Raw genomic sequence first — 17,491 nt, 5'->3', positions numbered from 1 at the left:
TGCCAGTACTGACCGAATTTGTTCCCATAAGGAATATTGTGAAGTAGATTAGTCCATTTCAGACCCCCAAACATACACGTACAAACGCACTTACATAAATACACTTACATAATTGGTCGCATTGGGAGGTGATCGTTAAGCGGGGGTCCACTGTGAACATCAAAATGGTATACAATACCGACAGGTTGTTAGGTAAGACACATTTGCAACAGTTAGACAACTTTATTCCGAAACGTTTCGCCTACACAGTAGGCTTCTTCAGTCGAATACAGAAAGTAGGCAGGAACAGTAGAGATGTGAAGACGATGTAATCAGTCCATCACCCTTAAAGTCGTAGAATTTGAGGTTGTCAGTCCCTCGGCCTGGAGAAGTTCAGTTCCATAGTCAGGAACTATCTGATAGTTCCTGACTATGGAACTGAACTTCTCCAGGCCGAGGGACTGACAACCTCAAATTCTACGACTTTAAGGGTGATGGACTGATTACATCGTCTTCACATCTCTACTGTTCCTGCCTACTTTCTGTATTCGACTGAAGAAGCCTACTGTGTAGGCGAAACGTTTCGGAATAAAGTTGTCTAACTGTTGCAAATGTGTCTTACCTAACAAGGGGGTCCACTGTATTGCTTCGAGTTTCGAATGTTTTGGCTTTAGAACTAGCTCCTGGAATGGATTAAGTTTGAAACTCGGGGTAACACTGTACTTGTAGTATGTAAAAATATTATATTATATTATATTATTCATCAGAGTAGTAGATGGCAGTGCTGCCTCCTAGTTGGTCAGGCTTGCAGTTATGTATGGCTGTGTAACCAGGTGTGGTAAATAGTAAGACAAATAAAAGGAACGGGGTATATTGCACTATAATAAAGCACTGTACGTGGTTGATGTTATGTTGAGATGTGGATTAACAAGATTCAGTCAGACCAGTGCATGTGAGGAAATATGCTAGTTCTTGTTCATTTGTTATTTCAAACCTGCGACCTGAGTCTGATAATTTTACCATGATTATACCATCACGCATAAAACACTGTTTGATTGCTAAATTGTTATCACATCAAAGTTTTCGAAGTGTGTATAATAATAATCATACAGTAATAATGATAATTATAATAATACAGTAATAATAGAGTAATAATAGAGTAATAGTAATAATACGTTCACACAACATTAACAGTCAGTCTTTAGCATCTGTACTACATGCAGTACACATTCAAATTATCCAGTTTCAATGTGTTTTGATGTTTCAGAGGTCTTTGAGCATGGATGTTGGAGAGGCAGAATCAGAGGCAGTTGCCCGAGCAACTTTGCTTGTGGCGAATATGCTTCAGCGACCGGACCAGCTACAAAAGGTTGATCAGTATAGGAGAAGGGTTCAGCGGAAAAAGGTAGAATTTCAAAGAAGTGTTGTCCTGAATTATTATTTCATTGAAAATGTTTGTTATATTCACTTTGTATCTGAATTCTCCATGAGCATGTATAAATACTTTCATACAGTGTAATTATTCCTCATTATTGTCCCTTATTCAGTTGGCAATGGAAAGCTATGTTAAAAGCTATTGTAGTTGATATCATATACAGTTAAATTCAATTAAACGGACCATGATTTAATTGACTTTGGATTTATGGACAAAACCTGTGGCCGGACAACATTGGGAAGCAACAAAATCTGTTATATCAGATTTATATGTTATTTATACAGTCCACTGTGTAAATTCATTTTGATTCAGCAGACTGTCCATTTAATCAGAATTCTTCATTATTTTTACAGACAATTACAGTTCAGAATTATACATTATTGTTGCACTCCACTGGGTAAATTAATTTTTGGATCTATTGAACCTGACACATTAAATCCGAAAATTATTTGTTACTGTTAGATTTGTAGAAAATTTTCTGTTATCATGGATTTAATGGATAATCAGCTTTAATTGATACACCCTCTTAATATTAGTCCGCTGTATTGAGGGCTCACCAATAAGTGTACGTATATAAAGTATTTATATGAAATGGTATGCCCATATGGGTGTAGCTAGGCTTTCTCACTGTAGTATTTGTCAGGTCACCTAAATAGAAATATAGAAAGCTATGAATGAAATGGCTTTTAGTGGATATGGCCTTTACCATAAATAATGGACATACAGTAGAACCTCGGTACTCGAACAACTCCCTACTTGAACGATTCGGTATTCGAACTCATTGTTTGGTAAAAAAAAAATTGCTCGGTAGTTGACCATTTGCTTGGCCCTCGACCAAACAAACATAACCTGCCAGAACTTCGCTGTAAACTATTTCGTGTTTGAGGCCTAGGGAGATTAGTGATAACAGCCAACCAAAAAGAAAATTGGTTGGAAAAATTTTGTTCTGTACTCGAACAGCCTTCCGGAACGAATTAAGTTTGAGTACCAAAGTACTACTGTAATGCAAGAGCTGCTGACAGTGATGTGAAGAAAAATTTCTAAGTACCATCATTTATTGTATTCAGGCAGCGCTGTATGACCCTTATGAGTTTAGCGCTTAGTTGTGATTATAATAATAATAATAATATTGTATTCTGTATTTCCTTCAGGATGATCTTTGTAAAGTCTGTATTATGAAATGATAAAATACAAATTTATACATCAACTCTCACAGTTTGGAAGAGGAGATGGAAGATCTGCTGGTAAATGGGTCATTATGGGTGGTGAAGAAACGGTAGAGTTGTACATTGTTGATTTAATATAGGTAGCTTAACTCTTCCCAGTTGCAAATACAAAAGAAAATGCATAAAGGCAGGTCTTATCAGTATTGAGAGTTTGTTGGTTGTCATGCAAGTTGATATCTTCATGAGCTCTTCATTAACAGTATTTTTGAAGACAACTGGATCTGGGTTTAAGGTGTCTTTTGCAAGTAAACTGCATTTTGTTTCTGGGAAACATTGTGTAAGTCAGAGATGTTGATGTAAAATAATAGAAATCAGGATACTGGCCTGTGGCACTCCCATGTTGATACATTGTGTGTGTAAGCACTGTATTGACATTAATGGTTACTTGTTTGTGTGTGTCATTAAGGTAGGTCTTTATGTATGTGAGAGTGTGTTCTAGTTAAGCAAATGGATGTAATCTATTGTATCAAAAGTTTTTCTTAGATCATTTAAGAGGCTCATTTTTTGCTTTACTTCATTTTGTCTTGTCACCCACCCTTTCCTTCTCTCTCTCTCTCTTATTACCCTTTTATTTTCATTGCAGCATGATACTATAGCTCAAATTTTTGGGTATTCCAATCAGGAACTTTGATATATCTGGATCAGAAGAAATTGTTGTTTATACTGAAGGCTTGTTTCGGTTTTTCTCAACATTAACATGTCTTTTGATTTTTGGTGCTCACTATCTTTTTATAGAAGGTATAATTTTTGTTTATTTCCGTAAGGCATCAGTGGAGGCCATGCTAAAGACAGCTATGCAGAGTCAGTTGGATGGTGTTCGTACTGGACTTGGTCAGTTGCAGGCTGCTTTAATAGACCTTAGAGAAATTAAGACCTGGTAAGTCTTTATGTCCTCACATTTCTTTACATACATACATGTATATACATTTTTTTTTATTTTATTATTATCACACTGGCCGATTCCCACCAAGGCAGGGTGGCCCGAAAAAGAAAAACTTTCACCATCATTCACTCCATCACTGTCTTGCCAGAAGGGTGCTTTACACTACAGTTTTTAAACTGCAACATTAACACCCCTCCTTCAGAGTGCAGGCACTGTACTTCCCATCTCCAGGACTCAAGTCCGGCCTGCCGGTTTCCCTGAATCCCTTCATAAATGTTACTTTGCTCACACTCCAACAGCACGTCAAGTATTAAAAACCATTTGTCTCCATTCACTCCTATCAAACACGCTCACGCATGCCTGCTGGAAGTCCAAGCCCCTCGCACACAAAACCTCCTTTACCCCCTCCCTCCAACCCTTCCTAGGCCGACCCCTACCCCGCCTTCCTTCCACTACAGACTGATACACTCTTGAAGTCATTCTGTTTCGCTCCATTCTCTCTACATGTCCGAACCACCTCAACAACCCTTCCTCAGCCCTCTGGACAACAGTTTTGGTAATCCCGCACCTCCTCCTAACTTCCAAACTACGAATTCTCTGCATTATATTCACACCACACATTGCCCTCAGACATGACATCTCCACTGCCTCCAGCCTTCTCCTCGCTGCAACATTCATCACCCACGCTTCACACCCATATAAGAGCGTTGGTAAAACTATACTCTCATACATTCCCCTCTTTGCCTCCAAGGACAAAGTTCTTTGTCTCCACAGACTCCTAAGTGCACCACTCACTCTTTTTCCCTCATCAATTCTATGATTCACCTCATCTTTCATAGACCCATCTGCTGACACGTCCACTCCCAAATATCTGAATACGTTCACCTCCTCCATACTCTCTCCCTCCAATCTGATATTCAATCTTTCATCACCTAATCTTTTTGTTATCCTCATAACCTTACTCTTTCCTGTATTCACCTTTAATTTTCTTCTTTTGCACACCCTACCAAATTCATCCACCAATCTCTGCAACTTCTCTTCAGAATCTCCCAAGAGCACAGTGTCATCAGCAAAGAGCAGCTGTGACAACTCCCATTTTGTGTGTGATTCTTTATCTTTTAACTCCACGCCTCTTGCCAAGACCCTCGCATTTACTTCTCTTACAACCCCATCTATAAATATATTAAACAACCACGGTGACATCACACATCCTTGTCTAAGGCCTACCTTTACTGGGAAAAAATTTCCCTCTTTCCTACATACTCTAACTTGAGCCTCACTATCCTCGTAAAAACTCTTCACTGCTTTCAGTAACCTACCTCCTACACCATACACTTGCAACATCTGCCACATTGCCCCCCTATCCACCCTGTCATACGCCTTTTCCAAATCCATAAATGCCACAAAGACCTCTTTAGCCTTATCTAAATACTGTTCACTTATATGTTTCACTGTAAACACCTGGTCCACACACCCCCTACCTTTCCTAAAGCCTCCTTGTTCATCTGCTATCCTATTCTCCGTCTTACTCTTAATTCTTTCAATTATAACTCTACCATACACCTTACCAGGTACACTCAACAGACTTATCCCCCTATAATTTTTGCACTCTCTTTTATCCCCTTTGCCTTTATACAAAGGAACTATGCATGCTCTCTGCCAATCCCTAGGTACCTTACCCTCTTCCATACATTTATTAAATAATTGCACCAACCACTCCAAAACTATATCCCCACCTGCTTTTAACATTTCTATCTTTATCCCATCAATCCCGGCTGCCTTACCCCCTTTCATTTTACCTACTGCCTCACGAACTTCCCCCACGCTCACAACTGGCTCTTCCTCACTCCTACAAGATGTTATTCCTCCTTGCCCTATACACGAAATCACAGCTTCCCTATCTTCATCAACATTTAACAATTCCTCAAAATATTCCCTCCATCTTCCCAATACCTCTAACTCTCCATTTAATAACTCTCCTCTCCTATTTTTAACTGACAAATCCATTTGTTCTCTAGGCTTTCTTAACTTGTTAATCTCACTCCAAAACTTTTTCTTATTTTCAACAAAATTTGTTGATAACATCTCACCCACTCTCTCATTTGCTCTCTTTTTACATTGCTTCACCACTCTCTTAACTTCTCTCTTTTTCTCCATATACTCTTCCCTCCTTGCATCACTTCTACTTTGTAAAAACTTCTCATATGCTAACTTTTTCTCCCTTACTACTCTCTTTACATCATCATTCCACCAATCGCTCCTCTTTCCTCCTGCACCCACTTTCCTGTGACCACAAACTTCTGCTGAACACTCTAACACTACATTTTTAAACCTAGCCCATACCTCTTCGACCCCATTGCCTATGCTCTCATTAGCCCATCTATCCTCCAATAGCTGTTTATATCTTACCCTAACTGCCTCCTCTTTTAGTTTATAAACCTTCACCTCTCTCTTCCCTGATGCTTCTATTCTCCTTGTATCCCATCTACCTTTTACTCTCAGTGTAGCTACAACTAGAAAGTGATCTGATATATCTGTGGCCCCTCTATAAACATGTACATCCTGAAGTCTACTCAACAGTCTTTTATCTACCAATACATAATCCAACAAACTACTGTCATTTCGCCCTACATCATATCGTGTATACTTATTTATCCTCTTTTTCTTAAAATATGTATTACCTATAACTAAACCCCTTTCTATACAAAGTTCAATCAAAGGGCTCCCATTATCATTTACACCTGGCACCCCAAACTTACCTACCACACCCTCTCTACAGGTTTCTCCTACTTTAGCATTCAGGTCCCCTACCACAATTACTCTCTCATTTGGTTCAAAGGCTCCTATACATTCACTTAACATCTCCCAAAATCTCTCTCTCTCCTCTGCATTTCTCTCTTCTCCAGGTGCATACACGCTTATTATGACCCACTTCTCGCATCCAACCTTTACTTTAATCCACATAATTCTTGAATTTACACATTCATATTCTCTTTTCTCCTTCCATAACTGATCATTTAACATTACTGCTACCCCTTCCTTTGCTCTAACTCTCTCAGATACTCCAGATTTAATCCCATTTATTTCCCCCCACTGAAACTCTCCTACCCCCTTCAGCTTTGTTTCGCTTAGGGCCAGGACATCCAACTTCTTTTCATTCATAACATCAGCAATCATCTGTTTCTTGTCATCCGCAATACAGTGGACCCCCGGTTAACGAACTTTTTTCATTCCAGTAGTATGTTCAGGTGCCAGTACTGACCGAATTTTTTCCCATAAGGAATATTGTGAAGTAGATTAGTCCATTTCAGACCCCCAAACATACACGTACAAATGCACTTACATAAATACACTTACATAATTGGTCGCATTTGGAGGTGATCGTTAAGCGGGGGTCCACTGTATATACAGGAGAAGGGGTTACTAGTCCCTTGCTCCCGGCATTTTAGTCGCCTCTTACAACACGCATGGCTTACGGAGGAAGAATTCTGTTCCACTTCCCCATGGAGATAAGAGGAAATAAACAAGAACAAGAACTAGAAAGAAAATCGAAGAAAACCCAGAGGGGTATGTATATATACGCTTGTACATGTATGTGTAGTGTGACCTGAGTGTAAGTAGAAGTAGCAAGACGTACCTGAAAGTTTGCATGTTCATGAGACAGAAAAAAGGACACCAGCAATCCTACCATCATGTAAAACAATTGCAGGCTTTCGTTTTATACTTGCTTGGCAGGACGGTAGTACCTTCCTGGGCAGTTGCTGTCTACCAACCTACTACCTAGGGTTTTATATATATACTCTGATAATTATTCCTAAATAAACCTCTGATAATTGTACCTAAATAAACTTACACACACTGTTGGCATGCAGGTACACATTAGAATCACTAAGAGTGTCTTATTAGTCTTGAAGATGCCATATTAATAATGATTATTATAATAAAATACAATAATAATCACTCTGAGGCACATGAATGTCATATATTATGTTAATATAAATATTTTCATTAATTCATCTATAATATTTTTTTCAAAATTATATAATAAACACACTATGTAACATATAAACATGATACAGGGGAACCTTAGTTTTCGTATGCCCTAGTCTGTTTGTAAAACTATAGTTATTCTCTATAAAATGTATTTTTTGTTAATATTTTCCATAAGAAATAATGTAAATCCAATTAATCCATTCCAGACACCCAAAAATTTTAACAAAAAATGCATTTTATAGAGAATAACTATAGTTTTACATACAGACTAGGGCATACAAATACTGAGGTTCCACTGTAAATACACCCCACAGTAGAATAAATTAACACAAATAAGAGATGTTTTTCCAGTCGTCTTGTCAATTTGTCGGAAAAAATAACGTTTTCTCTAGTTAAACAACAAAGAAAATGTGTACATAATAGTATTACTGGGGTTAACTATAGAAAATTATTCCTTTTGTATGCCTTCACTCAGAGTGTCATTCCTTCTAAAAAATGGTGTGTTACATGAGAATGGAAGTGTTGCTCTTTATTTATTCTTCTGTACCAGCATGGAGACAACTTGTACACAATGTAAGGTGTTTATATTATGGTATAAGCTTCACAACATGGAAATGAACGTGTTTGAACTATACTAAGACACGTTCGCCTATTTACATACTCCATGTCTCTGTCCTCTCTCATTTACTTGTTCTCTCTCTCTCTTTATTAGATTTATCTTGTCTACTCACCTCTCACCCTACATAAGACTACAAATATTTTAAGGTAAGTAATGAGTGTACTGTATATGCATTTTATCACTCTGGGGTGCTTTAAATGTCATAGTATATTATGTGTAGGTGGGGTGGCCTGGCTGTCTACCATACCTCCCACACTTGACTTCTTACAATAAATACTACTCACCTCTCGTCCTACATTAAAACTACAAATATTTTAAGGTAATTAATGAATGTACTGTGTATGTGTATTTTACTTTTTATTGTTTTTAATGCCTAGATCCATTGCTAACTTAATATATGTTAGTGTAAACTTGTTAACTGGCATTTATATGCATTTATAAGTGGAAAAAAAAGGCATTCTGCTTTCCAGCGATGTCTGCTTTCCGTTGGTAGCCTGGAATCTAACCTGCTGTATAAATGGGACCCTACTGTAAATTTTTTAACTCATTGGCCCCACTAATGCAGGCTGGCTCAGGAAGTATAATTTTTTCCCTTTATTGTTTTTTCTTATTAATTGCAAGAGGAAAAAAGGTAATCAGCCTAGTCTCTTGCCTATGACAGCTAAAGAATGAGGGGTGGGAAATGTGTATTTCTTTAGGTCATTGTATCTTGGTGGAAAACAGCCGATATATTAATACATTAAATACAGCCTCTCCTCACTTAACGACAGAATTCCATTCCTAAGACCACGTCAGTAAACAAATTCATCACTAAACAAGGAGCATACTACAATGGTAGTGGGTTTGTGTCATCCATCTTTGATATTGTTTTAATATCACCTTTGTGCCATTTATAACATTTTTAATATATTTTTAAATGTTTATGCAGTACACCTACCATCCGAGTTACGACCTGCTCGACATACGACCATTCGACTTACAACCATGTTTTGTATGCCAAATTTCTGGGAAATAAAGAACTGTTTGTGTTGTACAGAGTGCTTATCCTAAACCTTACAGTATAAAATACAGTACTAACAGAATAAAAAGTAAAGTAAAAAATGAAATACCAAAATAAAATAATAAAATAAAATCATTACGAAAATGTGATGTTGATATTCGGTAGTAAGGTTTGACTTGCGTCCATTTCGATTTACGACCGGTTGGTCGGAACCAAGCTTGATCATAAGTTGGATGGTACCTGTAGTATACTGTCTATTGTAATAAACAGAATAGAGGAAATCAGCTCTAATATACATTATTTAGGTATGCATACTAGTAAGAGAGCCCGTTGTAAGTCCGAGTTGTCGGTAAATGAGTGCGTCACTAAGTAATTAGAGACTGTACTTCAATTGATTATGGTGTGGATATTTATGGAATTAATTATGGTATGGGTCATTTTTAAGCAATTACTGTATTTTTAGTTTGTCAGACATGGAACAAAGTTTGGTAAGAGTTCCTGAGTTGAGTGAGCGCCTGTACGAGTGCCGTGAGGAATATGTTCGACATTCTCAATATGCAGCTGCTATGGAAAACTTAAAGCACATTTTTACTGTGCCAGAGTCTGTGGAGAAAACTCACAAGTGGATCTCAGAGGGAAGATTGCTGTATGCTCACCAGGTTAGTGCATTTTATGATTTAATAAGCATCTTTACCAGTGTATATACGTATATACTATATGATTTTTACCAAAAATTTAAAAAATACAAGCGCACTACGAGCACATTTTTTAATGTTCATGTGAGGCTTACAATGGCTATGCTACTTGGGTACTGTAATGTGTGAACATCCAGCAGGCATGTGTGAGCATGTTAGGAATGGAGATGGGTGGATTTTATGACTTGATGTACTGTTTGAGTGTGAAGATGGTAGCATTTATGAAGGGACTCAGGGAAACCAGCTAGGCTGGGCTTGAGTCCTGGAGGTGGGAAGTAAAGTACTTGCACTTTGAAGGAGGAGTGGGGATATCGCAGTTTGGAGGGGCATCTGAGCTCCAGTGTCACTGCACCTCTGGCAAAATGGAGTGAGTGATGGTGAATTTTTTTTATTTTATTTTAGGTCATCCTAGTTCTGTGGGAGACAGCAGTTGTGTTAAAAAAAATTGTGTCTTTTATCCTTTTCCATTTAAAGTACAGTAGTTGGAAAACAGCATATGAGGGGCCATGCATTGTTTTAGTTATTGTAAAAAATAATTGATATAAATAGTATAGATGCACAGTTCTCTATACAGTACATATGTTTACGTATGTTAGATTGGATTTCTTAAAATAAATCACAAAATGTGCTTTCTCATGTCTTTCTTTAGCTTACTTCACTTGCTGTACTACATAACTATTCAAAATTTACTTAGTCATTTTATTGCATTAAAAAATATTCTTTTATGTTGCATTACAAAACTTATGTAATACTTTTTATAGCGTTTTCATTAATTAAGCCATATTACAGTCTTGTTTAACAAATCACATTACTTTTTTTTTTTTTCCAACAAGTCGGCCATCTCCCACTAAGGCAGGGTGACCCATAAAGAAAGAAGATCCCCAAAAAGAAAATATTTTCATCATCATTCAACACTTTCACCTTACTCACACACATAATCACTGTTTTTGCAGAGATGCCCAGAATACAACATTTTAGAAGTATATACGTATAAAAACACACAATACATGTATATCCCTCCAAACTGCCAATATCCCAAACCCCTCCTTTAGAATGCAGGCATTGTACTTCCCATTTCCAGGACTCAAGTCCGGTTATATAAAATAACCGGTTTCCCTGGATCCCTTCACTAAATATTACCCTGCTCACACTCCAACAGCTTGTCAGGTCCCAAATACCATTTGTCTCCATTCACTCATATCTAACACGCTCACTCACGCTTGCTGAAAGTCCAAGCCCCTCGCCCACAAAACCTCCCTTACCCCTTCCTTCCAACCTTTTCGAGGACGACCCCTACCCCGCCTTCCTTCTCCTACAGATTTAAATGCTCTCCATGTCATTCTACTTTGATCCATTCTCTCTAAATGACCAAACCACCTCAACAACCCCTCTTCAGCCCTCTGACTAATACTTTTATTAACTCCACACCTTCTCCTAATTTCCACACTCCGAATTTTCTGCATAATATTTACACCACACATTGCCCTTAGACAGGACATCTCCACTGCCTTCAACCACCTCCTCGCTGCTGCATTCACAACCCAAGCTTCACACCCATATAAGAGTGTTGGTACTACTATACTTTCATACATTCCCTTCTTTGCCTCCATAGATAACGTTTTTTGACTCCACATATACCTCAACGCACCACTCACCTTTTTTCCTTCATCAATTCTATGATTAACCTCATCCTTCATAAATCCATCCGCCGACACGTCAACTCCCAAGTATCTGAAAACATTCACTTCTTCCATATTCCTCCTCCCCAGTTTGATATCCAATTTTTCTTTATCTAAATCATTTGATACCCTCATCACCTTACTCTTTTCTATGTTCACTTTCAACTTTCTACCTTTACACACACTCCCAAACTCATCCACTAACCTTTGCAATTTTTCTTTAGAATCTCCCATAAGCACAGTATCATCAGCAAAAAGTAACTGTGTCAATTCCCATTTTGTATTTGATTCCCCATAATTTAATCCCACCCCTCTCCCGAACACCCTTGCATTTACTTCTTTTACAACCCCATCTATAAATATATTAAACAACCATGGTGACATTACACATCCCTGTCTAAGACCTACTTTTACAGGGAAGTAGTCTCCCTCTCTTCTACACACCCTAACCTGAGCCTCACTATCCTCATAAAAACTCTTTACAGCATTTTATAACTTACCACCTATTCCATATACTTGTAACATCTGCCACATTGCTCCCCTATCCACTCTATAATATGCCTTTTCTAAATCCATAAATGCAATAAAAACTTCCCTACCTTTGTCTAAATACTGTTTGCATATATGCTTCAATGTAAACACTTGATCTACACATCCCCTTCCCACTCTGAAACCTCCTTCCTCATCCGCAATCCTACATTCTGTCTTACCTCTAATTCTTTCAATAATAACCCTACCGTACGCTTTTCCTGGTATACTCAATAAACTTATTCCTCTATAATTTTTACAATCTCTTTTGTCCCCCTTCCCTTTATATAAAGGGACTATACATGCTCTCTGCCAATCCCTAGGTACCTTCCCCTCTTTCATACATTTATTAAACAAAAGTACCAACCACTCCAACACTATATACCCCCTGCTTTAACATTTCTGTCATGATCCCATCAGTTCGAGCTGCTTTACCCCCTTTTATTCTACGTAATGCCTCACGTTCCTCCCCCACACTTACATTCTGCTCTTCTTCACTCCTAAAAGATGGTATACCTCCCTGGCCAGTGCATGAAATTACCGCCTCCCTTTCTTCCTCAACATTTAAAAGTTCCTCAAAATATTCTCGCCATCTACCTAATACCTCCCTCTCCCCATCTACTAACTCCCCTACTCTGTTTCTAACTGACAAATCCATACATTCCCTAGGCTTTCTTAACTTGTTTAACTCACTCCAAAATTTTTTCTTATTTTCATTAAAATTTCTTGACAGTGCCTCTCCCACTCTATCATCTGCTCTCCTTTTGCACTCTCTCACCACTCTCTTCACCTTTCTTTTACTCTCCGTATACTCTGCTCTTCTTATAACACTTCTGCTTTGTAAAAACCTCTCATAAGCTAACTTTTTCTCTTTCATCACACCCTTTACTTCATCATTCCACCAATCACTCCTCTTTCCTCCTGCCCCCACCCTCCTATAACCACAAACTTCTGTCCCACATTCTAATACTGCATTTTTAAAACTCATCCAACCCTCTTCAACCCCCCCACTACTCATCTTTGCACTAGCCCACCTTTCTGCCAATAGTCACTTATATCTCACCTGAACTTCCTCCTCCCTTAGTTTATACACTTTCACTTGCCTCCTACTTGTTGTTGCCACCTTCCTCTTGTCCCATCTACCTCTTACTCTAACTATAGCTGCAACTAAATAATGATCCGATATATCAGTTGCCCCTCTATGAACATGTACATCCTGGAGCCTACCCATTAACCTTTTATCCACCAATACATAATCTAACAAACTACTTTCATTTCGTGCTACGTCATACCTTGTATATTTATTTATCCTCTTTTTCATAAAATATGTATTACTTATTACCAAATCTCTTTCTACACATAGCTCAATTAAAGGCTTCCCATTTACAAGTACTCTCACACTTGGTTCAAAACTCCCCACGCATTCACTCAACATTTCCCAAAATCTCTCTCTGTCCTCTACACTTCTCTCTTCTCCAGGTGCATATACACTTACTATAACCCACTTTTCACATCCAATCTTTATTTTACTCCTGCCATATCTTATTTTCCAACATTATTGCTACTCCTTCTTTAGCTCTTACTCTATTTGAAGCCCCTGACCTAATCCCATTTATTCTTCTCCACTGAAACTCTCCCACCCGCTTCAGCTTTGTTTCACTTAAAGCCAGGACATCCAGCTTCTTCTCATTCATAACATCCACAATCATCTCTTTCTTATCATTTGCACAACATCCAAGCACATTCAGACTTCCCACTTTGACAATTTTCTTCTTCTTATTCTTTTTAGTAATCTTTACAGGAAAAGGGGTTACTAGCCCATTGTTCCTGGCATTTTAGTTGACTTTTACAACACGCATGGCTTACGGAGGAAAGATTCTTATTCCACTTCCCCATGGATATAAAAGGAAAAGTAATAAGACCAAGAACTATTAAGATAAAATCAAAGAAAACTCAGATAAACGTGTACATGTATGTGTAGTGTGACCTAAGTTTAAGTAGAAGTAGCAAGACATACCTGTAATCTTGCATATTTATGAGACAGACAAACAAAACACCAGCAATCCTACCATCATGTAAAACAATTACAGGCTTTTGTTTTACATTCACTTGGCAGGACGGTAGTACCTCCCTGGGTGGTTGCTGTCTACCAACCTACTACCTCAAATCACATTACTGTCATGTATAATTGTTTGATTTTGGGATGCCTTGCATAGATTTAAATTTTAATCCAAGATGACTTTTGTAAATTTTTTAATTATACAGTGATCCCCTGCTTAGCAACTGTTTGCAAAATATAATTTCATTTATTTTCATTCATTATGCTGTATGTATCGTACATAATAAAATGATTCATTTAGTTTTCTACAAATGTCATAATCATACATGTACACCTCAAATCATTCCTCTATATTCATTTTGTTTGTCATGAATGCCTTTCATTACTTGTTCCTCCCTGTATACCCTCCACCATATTACCTCTAATATGGTCATGAATTCCTCAGTGTTTGATGGATCTGGAGAACAGCAGAGATGACTTGTTATTTGAGCTGCATAAACTACCACACCAAAATCCCAATGACACAAGAATGCTTAAGGAATATTTTGCTGATGTCCAGAAGCTTTCAGATGATCTGGGTAAGTTTGTAAGCACATGTAGTAGGAGTTAAACATAGGTACAAACATTTCTATAAATGCTATAATCTTTGAATTACACTTTGTCAGTGCTATAAGGCTTTCTTCTTTCTTATTTGATAACATTCCATAATGGGGAGAAATACCATGGCTGATAAATCATATAGATAGTTTGTATGTATATTTACAGGTAAACAGGTTTGGGTCATCCTGCAGCGCACACTCAACACTGTGAGAAAAGAACCTACTCAGATTGTTACAGCATTAAGGATTGTGGAGCGAGAAGAACGTGCTGACCAATTTGCTCTGCAAGTATGTATAAATTCTTATTGCATTAGAGTAATAGCATTTATTAAGGGATGTTATTATGAGAGTGTCTCTTTTTCAACAGAAGATTAATACTCAGAGCACCTCAGATAGTTCAGTATCGAGTCCACAGATATATTGTTACTTTATAAAAAAAAATTGTAAATACTTATTATATTGACACACGTGATAGGGTTTTGACAACCCTGCTAATGGATACAAAGCCATTCATTTAAAGATTAAGTGTCAATCATGTTTCTCATTGAACAAGGTCTTAGCTTTGACTCATTCTTTATAATTGTGAAAATTGTTTTTCATTTACTCCAAAGGTGTAAGCAGTCTCCATCACACATGACCCAGCTCTAAGCTTATCTTATACTCATTTTCTTCAAAATGCTCCTACTCTCATACTTAAGCAAACAAACAAATTTTATTTCTTCGTGATTTACATTTTATAAAGTGTTGTTAGGTACAAAGAAAACCACTAACATGCCAGGGCATTTTGGGCTGACTAATGCTAATGCTTACACACTACTTAATACTAGATATAGGTTACAGAATGGTAAATTTTAATTATTCATTATTTTACCTTATTACTAAAGTGAGGTAGCCAAAAAAATTTATAATTAATAAGATTTATAGTAGTGAGGTAGCACAAAACAAATAACAGTGTTACAGTTAGTACAGTTTACAGTGATACAACAGTACAATTTTAAGTATGTATTAATGCTTTAAAATTATTAAATATTTGGAATTTTGGAGGGATTTTTTTGAGTCGTTTCAAACTGGTTGAATGATTTAGCAAGTGTTGCACATGTGTCTAATTTATCAGTTTGTCGGTTCTCCGAACCATTCATCTACATAGTGTTAGTATGGTTAATTTTGGGAGTTGAGATGATTTTTAAGCATAGCCCTAAATTAATTTGCAGGCATGGGACCTTTTGCTGGTTCAGCAATGAATTCCAGATCTTAGGGCCCTTTATGTGCATTGCATTTTTGCATAGGGCGAGACGAACACGAGGGATGTTGAAGAGAATTTTGTGCCTTGTTTTATGCGTGTGTATTCTGTTGTAGCAATAAGAAGTTTGAGAGGAGGGTTTATATTGGGATTTAATGTTCTATATACAGTGAAACCTCAAATTTCGAACGTATCGTTTATCGAACTCTTCGAAAATAGAACCCCTTTTTTCGAACCAACTTTGTCCCAATTATCGAACTCGCCCCTATTTTTGAACTGCCGGATACCGGACCTGTCCGGCAGCCCACTCTGTCCGCATTCCCACGCAAGCATCGTGAGCCTGATGCTTGAGTGAACACTAACCTGCACTCTCATTCAAATATTTTATGATTACTTCATTGTGTTTAGTGCTTGTGGGACTGCGAAATAAGCTACAATGGGCCCAAAGATATTTGCTAGTCGTACCCCTGTGGTAAAGAAAGTGAGAAACACCATAGATGTGAAGAAGGAAATAATACAGAAGTGGAATGATGTCCAAATGTTTGTGGAGAAGTACCACCCTGAGCCAGCTGAAACAAGCAACAAGTTCAGTGACAGAACCATGTCCCATTTTAGGGAAATCTTAAAGAGGCACCAGAAACAGAAAACTGTGGACAGCCATTTTGTGAGACAGGGGTCCAGTGACTCTCAAGCTGGTCCTAGTGGCATTAAAAGACATATAAAAGAAGTAACCCCAGAAAGGGCTTTGATACCTGAAGTCCTCATGGATGGGGATTCTCCTTCCAAACACTAACCCCAGCTCCCTCTCTCCTCCTCTCTATCTTCCAGATGCCATCACCACTCTTCAAAAAAGGTAAGTAAAATATTATTTTATATGTTTATTTAAACTTATTAATACATAATTGAACACTGTATTTGTTGTGTGTATGTAAAACTATAATTAATCTCTATAAAATGTATTTTTTTGTGAATATTTTTGGGTTTCTGGAACGGATTAATTTTATTTCCATTATTTCTTATGGGAAATATTGCTTCGCTTTTCAGACTTTTCGAATTTAGAACTAACTCCTGGAATGGATTAAGTTTGATATTTGAGGTTCCACTGTGTGTGTGTGTGTGTGTGTGTGTGTGTGTGTGTGTGTGTGTGTGTGTGTGTGTGTGTGTGTGTGTGTGTGTGTGTGTGTGTGTGTATATATATATATATATATTTTTTTTTTTTTTTTCAACAAGTCGGTCGTCTCCCACCGAGGCAGGGTGACCCAAAAAAGAAAGAAAATCCCCAAAAATACTTTCATCATCATTCAACACTTTCACCACACTCACACATTATCACTGCTTTTGCAGAGGTGCTCAGAATACAACAGTTTAGAAGCATATACGTATAAAGATACACAACATATCCCTCCAAACTGCCAATATCCCAAACCCCTCCTTTAAAGTGCAGGCATTGTACTTCCCCTTTTATATATATATATATATATATGCAATAAGATCACAGTAAACAGGTGATTTCAGAATATGCAAAACAACCACTCTGAAAGAATAGAGGAATTTCT

General features: G+C 37.6%; 1 protein-coding gene across 4 annotated transcripts in view; it reads left to right on the top strand.

The window, feature by feature from the left end:
- Sec6 (Exocyst complex component Sec6) overlaps positions 1 to 17,491 on the top strand; it is a 93,681-nt gene that overhangs the window by 15,575 nt on the left and 60,615 nt on the right. For all 4 annotated transcript variants that reach the window (XM_053771427.2, XM_053771430.2, XM_053771426.2 and 1 more), the window contains exons 2-6: positions 1,247 to 1,384; positions 3,405 to 3,517; positions 9,599 to 9,794; positions 14,542 to 14,674; positions 14,862 to 14,983. In XM_053771427.2, coding sequence (XP_053627402.1) covers positions 1,259 to 1,384; positions 3,405 to 3,517; positions 9,599 to 9,794; positions 14,542 to 14,674; positions 14,862 to 14,983 — 690 coding nt within the window. In that variant the 5' untranslated portion in view covers positions 1,247 to 1,258. The remainder of the gene's footprint in view (positions 1 to 1,246; positions 1,385 to 3,404; positions 3,518 to 9,598; positions 9,795 to 14,541; positions 14,675 to 14,861; positions 14,984 to 17,491) is intronic.

This window comes from Cherax quadricarinatus, chromosome 5 (genome assembly GCF_038502225.1).
Source record: "Cherax quadricarinatus isolate ZL_2023a chromosome 5, ASM3850222v1, whole genome shotgun sequence".
Classification (NCBI taxonomy): domain Eukaryota; kingdom Metazoa; phylum Arthropoda; class Malacostraca; order Decapoda; family Parastacidae; genus Cherax; species Cherax quadricarinatus.
The sequence above is the reverse complement of the archived record's forward strand: the minus strand, read 5'-3'. Positions and strand labels throughout refer to the sequence as shown.